Genomic DNA, 15,467 nt, shown 5'->3' with positions numbered 1-15,467 from the left:
GCAAGGTGTCTGCTTCCAGATGGGGGTTGGCTTTCCAACCAGCCCAGAAGTGTACCTGCCAGGCAATGACTGCACCTGAGTGCACACGCAGGGACCTCGCACTTATTAAGTGACTACTGTTTTCAGTGCTAGATGCATCTGAAGGTAGCAGGAGTCTTGTGAACACTTCCCTCCACACCAGTAGAGCACAGTGGCTGACAGTAGACTCTGGAGCAGGACCATTGGCTATAAATGATGGCTCTACCTCTTACTAGCTGAGTGGCTTGGTTAAAGGACTTAGTTCTCTGGGTCTCGGTTTTCTGAACTGAGGAATGGAAATAACAATACCTACCACAAAGGGTTGTTGGAAATAAGGATTCAGGGGATTCATTTTTTCTTTTATTTCTTAATTTTTTTAAAGATTTATTTACTTATTCATGAGAGACAGAGAGAGACAGAGACAGAGACATAGGCAGAGGGAGAAGCAGACTCTTCGCAGGAGCCCAATGCAGGACTTAATCCCGGATCCCGGAATCACTACCTGAGCCTAAGACAGCCACCCAGCTGCTGAACCACGCAGGCTTCCCGGGAATTCTTTTTTTTTTTTTTTTAAGATTTTATTTATTTATTCATGAGAGACACAGAGCGAGACAGAGACAGGCAGAGGGAGAAGCAGGCTCCCTGCAGGGAGCCCAATACAGGACCCAATCCCAAGATCCTGGGATCATGGCCTGAGCCCATGGCAGATGCTCAACCACTGAGCCCCCCGGGGTGCCCCCAGGATTTAGGGAATTCAAATAGAACTCTTGAGAAGTGCCTGATACTTAGCCCGTGATCAATAAATGTTCATTGTTATCATCCTTCCTCTTTTATTTTATTTTTTTTCATCCTTCCTCTCTTTTAAGAGGAAGAAACTGATGGGCTCATCTGCTCAAGGCCACACAGAGAAGGAGGGACAGAGCTGTGATTAGAAGCCAGGTCCGCATCAGGCTAAAGACAGAAAGCCAGCTGGAGAGGAGACCAGAGCCACTATGCTTGAAAGAGTCTCGGCAGAGGTCCAGTTGTCTCCCAGAGTAGCAGGAAAGCGGGTTCCCCCCACTCGGAGCTGGGAATCAGGCTCCTCTCCGAGCAAGGGGAAGCCCAGCTGACTTCTAGTCCTGGCACTACCACTAATGAGCCTCAGTTCCTTCCTCTGTGAAATGGGAGCAGTTTTACCTTCCTGCTATAAGGATCACAGATAACTGCTGGGAATAGGCTCCTTCCTCCCACACCTTCCACCCACCCCTGCCTCCAGGAAGAGGAGGAGGAAGCTTGCCCAACCCCCTGGGAGGTGGGCCCAAGCGACCAGGAGGGCTTAATTAAAAACCAAAAAGCAGAAGCAACAGGAGTTCCCGAGTTCTGAGTTCTAGAGAATATAATTCCTCCCGCTTCCTCTCCACCTGCTGCCACCGCCTCAGCCTTGCCTGCCCTGATCTGGACCCACGGCTATTCAGGAAGCATGAGGGCCCTCTGGGAGACAGCTGAGTACCTTGCCAGGACCGGGTAGGTCTGGGGACCCTGGACACTGGGACTACAGGCGAGGAAACAGTCTGCTCAGGCACGATGGGTATGAGCTTAGGTCTCAAGCTCTGGCATTCCCTGGCTGTGGGACCTTGGGTGAACTCCACCTCTTTGAGCCTCAGTTTCCATATCTGTCAAGGAGCATAGTAACAATGTCTACAGGGAGCTGTAAGAAATAAATGAGAAAATGCACGCCCAGGGCCTGCCGTCCTGCTGGGCTGGGGGGTGGGGTGGGGCTCTGGACAGATGGCAAGTGCTTTCCTCCTCATTCCCAACACTCCCTCGGGCCTTGGCCTCCAGAACAACTTAGAGCTGGCTTCCCTTCCCATACCATCTGCATTATTCGCTATTTTTTCAACAGTTACCGCATTCTGAATACTCATCACACAATAGGAGGAGGCTTAGTCCTAAATTAAAATGCCCTGGCGGGAGGGGCCAGAAAGGCCATAATTCATCATCTTCCACTGGTGAGCACTGCAAGTGGGTCCTTAGTGCTGCCGGCTTGTGTAGCATTTCTCTGATTCGTTGACTCTTCCACCCTCTCCTTCCTCTTCGAGCTCCTGCTGCCTCCTCCAGCGTGCCCTCCATCAACGCTGACCTGGCTTTCCTGCCACCCTGGGCAGATAGAAGCAATCATACGACAAATATTTAGGGAGCACCGGCTCTATGCCAGACAGTATTCTAGGCCCTTGGACCAGGGGCACTTGAGTGGCTCAGTGATTGAGCCTCTGCCTTTGGCTCAGGGTGTGATCCTGGGGTCCTAGGATCGAGTCCCACATCAGGATCCACACAGGTTATCCCTCTGCCTATGTTTCCCCCCCTCTCTCTGTGTCTCTCACAAATAAATAATCTAAAAAGAAGAAGAAGAAGAAAGAAGAAGAAGGAAGAAGAAGAAGAAGAAGAAGGAAGAAGAAAGAAGAAGAAAGAAGAAGAAGAAGATGAAGAAGAAGAAGGAAGAAGAAGAAGAAGAAGAAGAAGAAGAAGAAGAAGAAGAAGAAGAAGAAGAAGAAGAAGAAGAAGAAGGAGGAGGAGGAGGAGGAGAAAAGAAACTCAACCAAAGTCACACAGATGGTGGTGGATGGTGAAGTGGGGATTTGAACCCAGGCCCTTAACCACTGCTCTGTTGTGTGTCAGAGGAACTGAGAGATCGGCGCCCATCCTCTACCTGTCACCCGTCCCAGCCTTTGTGCTGTCAACCTTACCCAGGGCTGTCCCCACCACCATCACTGCAGAAAAGATCGCTCCAGAGGGCCTCCGCTTCATCCACACCCCCCTCTTGATTGGCTCGGCCATCTGCAAACCTGTTAGAGTCTCTCACATCTTGGTCCCATTCCCACCATCAGCTTTGGCACCTTTCTGCACACCTTTCCCGCAAACAGGCCTCGGCGTGCTCGTGTCTCACGTCCTACTTCTTCTGGTCTCTTCTGGGCTCCCTCTAGTTAGTCAGGTTTTGGCCCAAGATGCCACCAAGCTACTATCCTTTTGGGCACTCACCAGGGACCTCCACGTGGCTAAATCCAAAGGCCATTGCTCAGTACTCAGCCTTACTGACTGATCCGCAGCACTTGACATATGTGGTCACTCCCCTCTTCTTGGAACACTTGACTCGCTTGGTTCCCCAGCACCACATCACCTAGTTCCTCAGCCTCTTTCTTGACCCCCCAGCTGCCAACACATGCTCCTGAGGAGTCTCCTCCTGCCACATGGCTTTAAGTATCATGTGTAAATCAATGACTTTACAGGTCACTTATTTCCCATCTTGGACGACACCTGAGTGTTCTCAGTTCCTCAGGCACCAAACCCCATTGTCATCCCTAACCTCCCTCTTCCTCTCACTCCCACAGCCAATCATTCTCAGTTCCTCAGGCACCAAACCCCATTGTCATCCCTAACCTCCCTCTTCCTCTCACTCCCACAGCCAATCAGACTGCCAGTTGTGTTGGCTTCTCCAATAGAACATACCCAGAACCCAACCTCTTCTCACTAATTCCTCTGCCATCATTCTTTAATACAGGCTCTAGGAGGGCAGGGACTCTTGTCTGTTCCATTCATCCCTGTTTCTCCAGTGCTGAGCCTAAAGTGGTTGTTTCATAAATACAAGGATAACAGAGTAGAAAAGCTACTGAATAGTAGAAGAGACCCCGAAGGAATGTCCAAGAGTTGTCCTTGGTTGGTCCAAGCTAACCAAGATGGTGAATTCAAGTGAAACTGTATCTCTCTCTCTCTCCCCATTTTTGTCTCTTTCTTCTTCTCTCTCATCTGTGCTTCTCTCTCCACGACTCTTTCATTCCCCAGGGCGAGATGTCCCGGCAAAACTGGAAGTATGGACGCAGGCAGCCCAGGCATCCATCCTCACATCCCCAGGATCTGGACTCTTCCCCGACAAGTCCAGTGAGGATAATCCTAGGGCAGGCTCTGACTAGGGGTCAGCTGGGGTCCTGTGGGTTTGGGGTGAGTTGCTGGAATTGGCCCACAGGGGAAGACTGCCCAACACTGTGGCCAAAGGGGGGGAGCCTGTCAGCAATGGAAGGTTTCAAGGATCAGGGGCATTGGGTTGACATCCAACCCCTCATCCTCCTGAGAGTGCCCCCCTCCCCTGTGTCCTTGGTGCAGGTGGAGTTTCTGGCAGCTAGGGCTCTCCAAGGCCCTTGGCCCACTGCAAGCTGCCTGGGTCGCCTTCTCTCAGCCTGTCCCAACCAGCTGCAGCCAGTTGCTGACCCAGCTCCTCCTGTGCGGTTCCCTGGCTGTCGCCGCTGCAGGTCTGATGCGCCACTGGCTGGTGTCCTCCCTGCTTTATCCCCCGGGACCCTCAGCCACGGTGGCCACTGTGTGTGGCCTCCTGGTCTTCCTGGTGCTGGGCTCGGTGCCCCCCGCCCGCTGTCTGTTCGCACTCAGCGTCCCCAGCCTGGGCACGGAGCAGGGCCGCTGCCTGCTCCTGTCCTGGAGTGCTGCCACCCTGGGTGCCGCCGTGGTGCCCAACGTCTTGGCCAACGTGGGCGCGGCCGGGCAGGTGCTGAGATGTGTCACAGAGGGCTCCCTGGAAAGTCTGCTCAACACCACTCAGCAGCTGCACGCGGCGTCCAGGGCCCTGGGCCCCACCGGCCAAGCGGGCAGCCGGGCCTTGACGCTGCAGGCCCCGGGCAACGGTTCTGCGTTCCGGCTCCACGTGCTCAGGGCCACTCAGCAGGTGCTGGAGGACTTCTCTGGCCTGGAGTCCCTGGCCCAGGGGGCAGTGCTCGGGGCCCAGCAGGTGGTCACAGGGCTCTTTACGCTGGGCCTCCTGGTGGACTCGGGCCGGTACCTCCATCGCTACCTGACTGACCTGCAGTTTGACAATATCTACGCCACACGGCAGCTGCTTTGGCAGCTGCAAGAGGCCCAGGCCATGCACCTGGTGGCCTCCCCACCAGCCTGGCTGCTCTGGGCAGCCCGGCCGAAGCTGTCCCCGGGGGAGCTGCTGTGTTGTCTCCTGAGGCTGGGGCTGCTCACCCTGCTCCTGATGGCCACAGCTGTGACGGTGGCCACAGACCACGTGGCCTTTCTCCTGGCTCAGGCCGCCGTGGACTGGGCCCAGAAGCTGCCCACAGTGCCCATCACGCTCACGGTCAAGTACGATGTAAGTGCGGTGACGGGAAGAGGGGACTGGAGTGGCTTCCTGGTAGGAAGAGGCGGGGTGTGTTAACCACTTGATTTGCAATTGAATTTCATTAGCTTTCAGGTCCCAGCCCTTAGAAAAGCTATGGGACCCTGGGGCATTTGCAGAGAGACTCCTTTGATTTCCACCCCAGCCCAAAACAGTGGGTTCAATCCTCACTCCTGGGGCAGATGAGGATATAGATACCCAACGACTTGAAAATAATTGGACCCCCCCCCCCCCGCAAGTTACTCTTTTCCTGAGTGGCAAGGTGTCCAAGCTTCATTTTCCTCACTTGTACAAGCTGGATCAATCCTCCTCACCCTGCTTGGTTATTGTGAGTCTTAACATGTGGTCATCTGTATAAGTACCTGGTGAATTATTCTGATGTTAAAAGAGAATAAGGGGAAAAAAAAAAAAAAAAAAAAAGAGAATAAGGGGATCCCTGGGTGGCTTAGCGATTTAGCGCCTGCCTTCGGCCCAGGGCCTGATCCTGGAGTCCCCGGATCAAGTCCCACGTCGGGCTCCCTGCATGGAGCCTGCTTCTCCCTCTGCCTTTGTCTCTGCCTCTCTCTCTCTCTCTGTGTCTCTCATGAATAAATCAATAAAATCTTAAAAAAAAAAAAGAGAGAGAGAGAGAATGAGAATAAAATACCTCCGTTAGCCCCCTGCACTGAGCCCAGCAGAGAAGTCAGCCCTGGGCAGAACCAGGATCCAATTCAAAAAGTCTGACTCCAGAGTCAAATGGTTAACCTCTGACCTCACTGCCTCCCTACACCTGCTCCAACATACCGCAAGGGAAATGTAGAGCCTAATTCTTAGGATGTTGGGACCCGCCTTGGCTGGGACTGACCCCCTGGGTTGGCAACCTCATTATGTGACCTCAGGCTTCCCATCTCTTCAGAGAGGCTCATTCTGGACTCAACCTCATAGGATCATGAGTATTTGTTGGAAAAGACATCTAAAGTATTCACGAAGGGCTTAGCAAAGAATAAATGCCCATAGTACCCATTTGTTTTCTCTAAAGCATTCCGTTCAGAACCTAGTAATAAAGATAGCATTTGTACAGCGCTTTTTGTTGGTCAGAAAGCCTGCTTCAGACTCCTGATCTCATCATCTGATGCTCCTCAGTCCCCAGGCAGGAGGCTGTGTTACTTCTGGGCCCATCTTGCAGAGGAGGGCAAGCCGCCGCCAAGTGGTGGGTGTCCAGGAATGGCTGGGTGTCTGTTGATGCGCTTTTTATTCCTCTTTGAAGGCCACGTACACGGTCCTGGGCTTCGTCCCCTTCCTCTTCAACCAGCCCCCTCCGGAGAGCCCCTTCCTCTCCACTCACAACTCCTTGCAGTGGGAGCTCCGCTTCACCTCCCCGGGCTGCCCGCTGCTGCCCGCCCAGCGCCCCCGCACCGCCGCCCCCCTGGTGGCCGGGGCCCTGCAGCTGGCGGCTTGTGCCACGGTCCTGCTGGAGACCTACGCCCGGCGCCTGCGGCACACCATCGCCGCTTCCTTCTTCTCGGCCCAGGAGGCCAGGAGGGTCCGCCACCTTCATGCCCGGCTCCAGCGCAGATACGACGGGCACGGAGGCCAGCGGCCGCCCCCGGGGCCCCCCTCCTGCTCCCGACCCCCGGGCCTGCCAGGCCTGCCAGCACCCACCCAGCACGGATAGCCAGGCCTACGCGTGCTGGATGCTGCGAAGAACAGAGGGTGCGAGGGCCGAGGGGAGGCGCCTGGGAGCCGCACAGACCTTGGTCCTCCTGCTGCCCTGCTGTGTGACCTTGGGTAGATTGCTTCACCTCTCTGAGCCTCAGTTTCCACGACTGCATAATAATAACCCATGTGACCTACTTTCCACCTGGGGATGTGGGAGAGAAGGAATTCGATATTGGGCATAAAAGACTTCAAGAAGCAGTAAAACCCTTGGCACAGTGAAGACCAGAAAGTGTGGAGACAGCTCGAGGTTCCTCCCAGCCTCCCCTTCCTTGGTTGGGGGGTCAACCAAGGCTCTCCTCTGTATCCACTGCTTTCCCTGGTAGACGGAAACTTCACATGGCGAATGCCTCTAAACGCTCCTACAACTTATTTATATGTCCCCCGAATCCTCCTTAGATTTAGCGATCTAAAATTTTCTTGATTTTATAAACAAGGTATTTATTAAATCCTAAATTAAGGTATGTTAACACTTTTTGTTTCAAATTCCTTTGGGGATTTCATCCGGGGTTGCCAGGGTTGAGCAAATATAAATACACGACACCCGGTTCCATTTGAATTTCAGATAAATAACAAATATGGCTTTAGTATAAGTACCTTCTTGGGGCATTCTTATTCCTAAACATACTGATACCAAACCTGTATTTGTAGCTTATCTGAAATTCAAATGGGACTGAGTAACCCATATTTTATCTGGCAACTGCATCCTCATTGAAATTCTAGGAAAAGGGGGATCCCTGGGTGGCTAAGTGGTTTAGTGCCTCCCTTTGGTCCAGGGCGTGATCCTGGAGTCCTGGGATCGACAGGCACGGAGGCCAGCGGCTGCCCCCGGGGACTCCTTCCTGCTCCCAACGCCTGGGCCTGCCAGCCTGGGTAAGAGGTAAGGACCCTGGTAAGAGGGTCCTGGGACCCCCTTTCATCGGGCTCCCTGCAAGGTGCCTGCTTCTCCCTCTGCCTGTGTCTCTACCTCTCTCTCTGTGTCTCTCATGAATAAATAAATAAAATCTTAAAAAAAAAAAATTCTAGGAAAACCCCAGTTCTCTCCTCTGTGGGCTTGGTATTCTCTGTTCCCTCTAGATCATTCTCTGCCCTTTTCTATTCCAGAAATTTGTACCTCCGTGCATTGAATCACCCTGGCCCCTCTGGCCGATGACTTCTAATTGGGCTTGGCCAGTGGGAGATGCTAGCAGGTGATCCAAAGCAGGAGAGGAGAGAGATGTTGGGTTTGGTGTTCCTGCGGCCCTCTGGGCTACTTGGCAGATGCCAGATTCCATCACTGGCAGCCACAGCTCCTCTCTGGCTGGGCGGCCCCTCATGGTGGCGTAGATGCCCCTGGGTTCTGGAAGGGTACGGCTTCCACAGGTGCTGGTCTCTGAGAGCCTCACCATCCTTCCTTTTACCAAGTTCCCACCTCTGTCCCTTCATTAAACTCTCTTTCCTTTCCCATTTAAGACTATCATCTCTTTCCTGCCAGGACCCTGACTGATGATGTGGCCTGGGTCGCAAAGCCCTGCTCAAGCCAACCTCTCCCTCTCTTACTCTACCCGGCTGCATGGGCTCAAACTCCTCAGACACACTAGGGTGGTTTGCACCTCGGGGCAATGCGCTTGCTGTTCCCACATCCTGGAACACACTTCCTTCAAGTCTTGGCATGGAGAAGCTTCTTTGCATCCTTCGGGGATTAGCTCAAACGTCACCTTCTCAGAGAAGCCTTCCCTGACCACTCCACCTAATATTGTCCCATCCCAGCCAGTTTCACTCCATCACAGGAGTGGACAAGCTACAATCTGTGAGCCAAATCTGGCCTGCTGGCTGGTTTTGTGAACAGGATTGTACTGGAACACTGCCACACCCATTAGTTTAAGTATTGTTTCTGGCTGCTTCTGTTCTCATGGCAGATTTGAGTAGTGGAGACAGGGACTGCGTGGCCCACAAAAATCTGAAATATTGACCTTCTGGATCTTTAACTAAAATGTTTGCTGACCCCTGATCTATCATATCAAATTGTTTTCTCACCTCTATAAACACCCTTATCAGTATCCTTTATTTGATATTAGCTTGCGTATGTATTCATAGATTTAGCTCTTTGTTACCTGCCGTGTGTTTCATATCATCCTCGCAAGAATGTAAACTCCAGACTATGTGTCTGGTCCTCCCTGCTATTTCCAGTTCCTGAGGCAGTGCCTGGTACAGAATAAACACTCAGTAAAAATCAGTTCAATGGCCAGGTATCTGGAGGTAGGATTGTGCGCTCTCCTTTCTCTGCTCCTTCCTGAAGATTTGGGGCTTGCAGAAAGGAATGGTTAGGTACTGGAAGCAGCTTGCTTTGGGCCAAATAAGTGGCCAAAGGGAAAGATACAAAGCAGGAAGAGATATATTCCCAGTCAAGTGTTTCAACTTACACAGCCAGTGCAGTGTGAGTCACCAGCTGCTCAGACCTGAGCCACACTCCAGGCACTTCACCCCCTCCTAGAAGGTGTTTGTGCTCATCCCTGAGGGCCATCTTTGACCTCACCCGAAACCCAGTTCCATCCCAGCTTCCTTTCCCACAAAGCTGCCTTGTGGGTTGTATAGGCAGTGACTCACCCACACGTTTTTTTAAATTGCACAAGTAACACGTGAATCCTTGTCCTTATGAAAATTAGAGCAGTACAGATAATAATAGCTGGTGTTTGTTGGGTGCTTATGATGCACTGGGGGTGTGCTGGGAGTGGGACTGAGATGCCCACAATTGGTCTCGGGAGCTGGTGGGGGCTGGCTCTAGCACACCATTAGATATGTCCAAAACTCTGTAAAAAGCTTTATGTATACCATCTTAAAACTAAATAGATGGTGGTATTATTCTTCTCCTTTTAGAGGTGAATAAATTGAGGTTCAGAGAGGTTAAGTGTTTTGCCCAAAGTCATACAGCTAATAAGCTACAGAGTCAGAACTTTAATCCAGGTGGTCTGGCTTTCAGAACCTATGACCTTAACAAATAAGAGTGACGACGTCTCCTTTGACCACCACACACATTTCTGCCTCCCTACCCCACAGGCACAACCTCCATTACCAGTTGGGTGGGTACCATTCGGATATTTTTCTACACGTGTAGGTATATGCAGATAGAACATAGGAATGCATACCGTTGTGTGTCGTTCTCGATGGCACGATGTGATATGTGTAGTTCTACAGCCTGTCTTTTCACTCAGCAGTACGTCTCCGCCCTACCTCATTCTTTCTAATTATTGGATGGCATTGATATGTCATGAGTTGTTTAGCATTTCCCTTTGGTTGATGTTTAGGTAGTTTCCAACTTTTGTTATTGTAAACAACGCTGCAATGGACATCCTTGGCTGTCCCTCCTTGTGTACATCAGAGAGCTTCCTTGACTAGATGTAGAACTTTCTAAATTACATGGAAACTTACTTATTAACTTATCTATGAGGTTGTAGCTTTTTAGGTGCATGTTAGCTGGTATGACAGACAGACATCCAAGATGGTCCCCCAATGACCTCACATTGTGGAATTCATACCCTTGTGTGATTCTTCCCCTTGAACTTGCTTCCAGCTAAGAGAATATGGTACAAATGGTGGGGTATCATTTCTGTGATCAGGTTTCCCAAGACTGCGACATCCATCTTGCTAGTGGGCTCACTATCTTGCCATCTTCTCGGCTTGCATGCTTTGATAAAGCAAGCTGCCATGCTGGAGAGGCCCACAGAGAAGGATCTGAAGGTCCCCTCTGGCAATAGCCAGCTTGGAACTGAGGTCTTCAGCCCAAGGGCCTCAATTCTGACAACAGCCTTCTAAGTGAGAAGAGCCTTGGGTCTTCAGGTGAGGCTACAACCACGGCCCATACCTTGACTGCAGCCCTGAACTTCAGAGACACTGAAGCAGAGGACCCAGAGGCTCCATATCCAGACTCCTGCTCCACAAAAACTGTGAGATAAGAAATGTGTGTAGTTTTAAGCCACTTCATTTGTGGCAATTTGTTACACAGCAATCCTGCTGGGAAGAAGCCAAGCCTGAGATAGGGTTTTAAGTATGATTTACTTGGGAGGTAATCCTAGGGAGCACCAGTAGGGATGTGGAGAAGCTAGAGAAGACAGGGAAAGAAGCTGATTCGGGTGCATCAGTAAACAGATTATCGTTGCTGTGGAACTTCTGGAAGTTGGTGAAGAAGGTGCCTCAGAGTCCCCTCCACCCTCACCCTGAGGAAGTCTGGGTATTTATCCTCTGCTGTCAGCTCCCACGGGCTGAGGGCTGCTCCTTGCCTCGGCGCCTCCAGCCTGCCTTCTTCTTGGGCTGAGGGGAAACTCCTTCAGGAACTGTCACAGGTGTTCACAGTGAGACACCAGCCACCTGTATGGGAAGTCCTAGTGTGGAGGGGATACAAGTGGGGGGACAGCATCTTCTCCTCCAGATATACTGGAAAGAACAGACAACTGGAGGTCAGAAAAATCTAGGTTTCCATTCTGATTCCACCACTTTGTAGCTGTGTGACACTAAACAAATTACTAAGCCTCCCTCAACCTCATTTTTCTTTGCCTTTCAATGGGGATAACAGAACTTTCCATGTGAGAGAAGCATGGTAAGAAGCATCTAGCTCCATTTTTACACGTACTTGGTTTTCAACATTTCATTCACGTACTCAACCAGTATTTATTGAGCACGTACTACATGCCAAGCCCTGTGCTAGGCTCTGGTCTGTACAGTGGTGAAAGGGACATATGAGCTGCTCATGGAGCTGACATTCTAAAAATGAGTTAATGAATAAACAAGATAATTTCATGTAGAGATGGGGTGGTCACGGGAGATCTCTCTGAGGAGATGTGATTTGATTTGAGACCTGAAGGATGAGCAGGAGCCAAGCATACAAAGAGAAAGAGAAGGAACATTCCAGGCCAGAGAAATTACAAGTGCAAAGGCACTGAGGAAGGGACAAATTTGATATTTTTGAGGGACAGAAAAGAGGATGGAGAGGTCGTTAGACCATTTCTCTGAGGCCGTGGCTCTTTTCTGGAATCCATCACCAGATTACCTGTTGGGTGCCAGGTCTAAAAGGACAGAAAAAACTGAAGATTAATTCCAGCCCTGTTGACAATCCCACATTTGGCCTTGGGATCCTTTTACTCTTTGGTCTAGAGATTGAAAAACACATGGCTGGAACCTCTGTGTGGTGGTGCTGCTCCCCCCTTCTATCCCAAGAGCTCTCTGAGGCAGACAAAAGGATCATTATTATGGCCATTTTACAGATGAGAAACCTGAAGTTCAGAGAGGATTATCGGATTTTCCCTGAGTCATAAATATTAATGTTGGCCTTTCTCCTACCCAAGGAAGATTCCACAACTTCAAAGAAGAGAGATGGGGAAAGAGGAGTGCTAACTTCCCTTGACCCCGGGGTCAGGGCTGTCAAAGGCCTTGGAAACTTGGCGGTATCGAACGCCCTCTGCTGGCTGCCACAGGCCCAGCCTGGGGGATGAGCGCCGGAAGAGGAAGCTTTCAAGTATGGAAAAGGCCACATTCCCTGCTGCCCACCTGGAAATGCCAATATGACCCTGGAAAGGAGTTCAAGTCCTGAGTTCCAATCCCCACTCTAGCACTTGCTGGCTCCAAAACAAAATATGTCTAAATTGCAAGACGAGAGTCCCTGAGTTCTAATCTCTTCTATTACACTCACCTTGTTGTAGGGTGGGTGTTCTTGATTATCTATTGCTGGGGAGGAAACCGCCCCCAAATTTAGGGACCGGAAACAAAGATTTACTACTATCTCACACAGTTCTGTGAGTTGACTGGGCTCAGCCGGGTGGTTCTTGCATGCAGTCTCTTGTACTGGTACAGGTGGAGAGGGACGGGCTGGGGTCGTTTGAAGGCTTGACTGGCCCCTCCACTCAGTGTCTGTGGCCACAGTGCTCATTATGTGGTCTGGACAGAACAGCCCATCTTACCAGCACCTTGGGATTCTGAGAGGTGGGAAGCAGAAGCTGCCAGGACAGTTAGGGGCTGTCCCTGGAACTGGGCAGCATCACTTCCACCAAAAGAATCACAGAACCCACCCAGACTCAAGGGAGCCCACCTCTTGACTGGGAGTGGCAAGGTCTTTCTTTCTTTCTTTCTTTCTTTCTTTCTTTCTTTCTTTCTTTCTTTCTTTCTCTTTTAAGGTCATGTTTCCAAAGATCACTTGGGACATATCCCTGGAATACCCTTGGAAAACACAATCTGCTGCTGTGAAGCAGGAGAAGCCAGGTGAAGCCTTTGACTTTCAAAGAGCAAGAGACATTCTGACTTCAGCTGGGAAGAACCTTGTAGAAGACGCTGTCTATACACTTGCATTCTCCAGATGCTACTCCAGGAAGAAGGGGAAGGAGAAATGGGAATAATCTCTATAGCATGCCAATGTTACTTTGAGCCATCCAGAGCTGCATTCAAATCTCAGCTCTCTCACTGAGGACTGGGTGGCTTGGTGGCACCTCTTATCACCTCTCTGAGACTTGGTCTCTTCACTCTCCATCTGAAGGAAGTCAAGGGGGTGGAAGCCGTCTGTGAAACTGAATGCCCATGGACCCATGGCCAGTCCTCAGGGGGGCTTCCTCATGCAGTGAGAACCAGGAGAGGGAAAGAGTGTCCTCCTGGGGACAGCATTGCTACCATCTGGCTACAGAGGGCTTCTGTGTACCCCTGAATGACACCTCAGGAGGCAGCTATGGAGGTGGGCATCCAGCACCAGGTCCCAGGCACCTGGGGCCCAAGTCACCCAACCTGCTCCCTCTGGAGCTTCACCTGAGGTGTGGGGAGCAGACTTCACCTGGAAGCCCTTCCCTGAGAGTGGCATGGATCTGTGCTCCCCACCTCTTCCACCCTAGGTCGTGGGGCAGATGAGGCAAGAAAGCAGCTAGAGCACAAACTTTCAGGAGGCACTCATTCAGGGTCATGTGCATGTAGGATCTCTCTGTCTCTTTCCCTCTCTTCCTCTCCCTCTAGGACTGGTTATATAAGAATATAACCTTCCCAGAAGCCCCCCGGCAACAGCCATTCATGACTCATTAACTAGAATTAGTCACTTGCCTATTCCAGCCATATCACGGGTAAAGGGGTTGGGATTGTGAATGCTGGGCAAGATGTTTTTCAAACGGTGAGCCACCACTGTAGATCAGGAACCAAATTAACAGATTGTAACCAGTATTTCTTTAAAAACAAAAAACAAAAAAACAATAGAATAGAGAAAAAAAAACCAGCATACATTCGCTCTTAGTGAGCATAAGCATAATTTTGTAGACCTTGTTTTGGCTGTGTGTGTGTCCAGGGGTGCTATCTGAAATGTATTTTTTGTGGGTACTGGGCAAAAAAGAAAACCGGTAGCTTAAGTCAATTGTTTGGGAATTCATAATGAGCCAACAGGATGACCATTCCAGCAGCTCTGCTGACATATCACTTTCTTGGGGAGGCATCCCCTGAATTCTCTACCCCGCCCTCACCGCAGACGACGTACGGCTCTCCAATACACACTGCTGTAACACCTCCAAAACTCTTACGGCACGTATAATGATCTATTTGTTCGCTGCCCTTACTGGACCGTAAGTGCTGGGAGGCGAGGCACCAAGTCTTCTGTGTTCACAGCTGCCTCCTAGCTGAAATGCCTTCCATGGGACAGGGTCTGGCGGAGGGCTTAGTACTGCACAGATATGGTTCACATGCCTACTTTATCCCTTGCTGTCCATGGGGCACCGTAGATCACTTCAGCTCTCTTTGTCACTCTACCTCAGTTTATTCACCTGTCAAATGGGAATCGTCATGCTCCCTCTGCCTAATTCACAGACCTGGCTATTCATTCTGACGACCCAAATCAGTCCCTACAACAAAATCGGTGAACATGGGTTAAATTATTGAATGGGTTTCGCTTCCCACTTTGATAGACTTTGCTTCCTGACAATTGCTGACAGTCTGATTCACATGAGTCCGCTATTATCTATTGTTATGTAATGACTACCCTGAACTTGGTGACATAAAGCAACAACCCATGTCTTAATGCTCATGGATTGTGTTAGGACGTTGAATGGGACAGTGGAGATGGCTTGCCTTCCTCTGTGATGTCTTGGGATTCCAGCTGGGAGTGATTCAAATGATTGGGGGCTGGAATCTGGGAGCTTCCTCACTGCCCCGTGTGATGTCTGAGCTGGGACATCGCATCTGGACTGTTGATCGAAGTGCCTCTATGTGGCTGCTTATGTGGCTTGGACTTCTTGTAGTGTCTGGTACCGAGAAGAAGCATCCCCAAAACAAGCATCCAAGAACGAGTGTTTCAGGAATCACATGCCCACAATTGGGGTCACCTGGGCTGGGCACTGAGATAAGGAAATTGTGTACAAAGTACAAAGGCTCCAAAGCAGGCAGGTGCTTGCCATGTGCAATAGCTTTACACAAGTTTATTCTCTCACAGTTTCTGGAGGCTGGAAGTTTACAGCCTAGGTGTCAGCAAGGCCATGCTCTTCTGAGGCTCAAGGGAAGGCTCAAGGCCTCGCCTCTCCCAACTTCTTCATTGGCTTATAACTGTAGCATTCCAACCTCTGCCTCTGTCTTTGCATGGCTTTTTCCACGTGAATGTCTCCTC

The 15,467-nt window shown here is 50.7% G+C and overlaps 1 protein-coding gene across 1 annotated transcript; it reads left to right on the top strand.

The window, feature by feature from the left end:
* Positions 1–1,363: 1,363 nt before the first annotated feature.
* On the top strand, positions 1,364–7,134 carry LOC112674070 (osteoclast stimulatory transmembrane protein). The gene is given in 4 exon segments (XM_049100473.1): positions 1,364–1,521; positions 4,153–5,155; positions 6,429–6,784; positions 6,786–7,134. Coding segments are annotated over 4 exon segments (1,680 nt in total). The 5' UTR covers positions 1,364–1,477; the 3' UTR covers positions 7,063–7,134.
* Positions 7,135–15,467: the final 8,333 nt, after the last annotated feature.

The sequence above is a fragment of the Canis lupus genome, chromosome 24 (genome assembly GCF_003254725.2).
Source record: "Canis lupus dingo isolate Sandy chromosome 24, ASM325472v2, whole genome shotgun sequence".
In the NCBI taxonomy this organism is placed as follows: domain Eukaryota; kingdom Metazoa; phylum Chordata; class Mammalia; order Carnivora; family Canidae; genus Canis; species Canis lupus.
The sequence above is the reverse complement of the archived record's forward strand: the minus strand, read 5'-3'. Positions and strand labels throughout refer to the sequence as shown.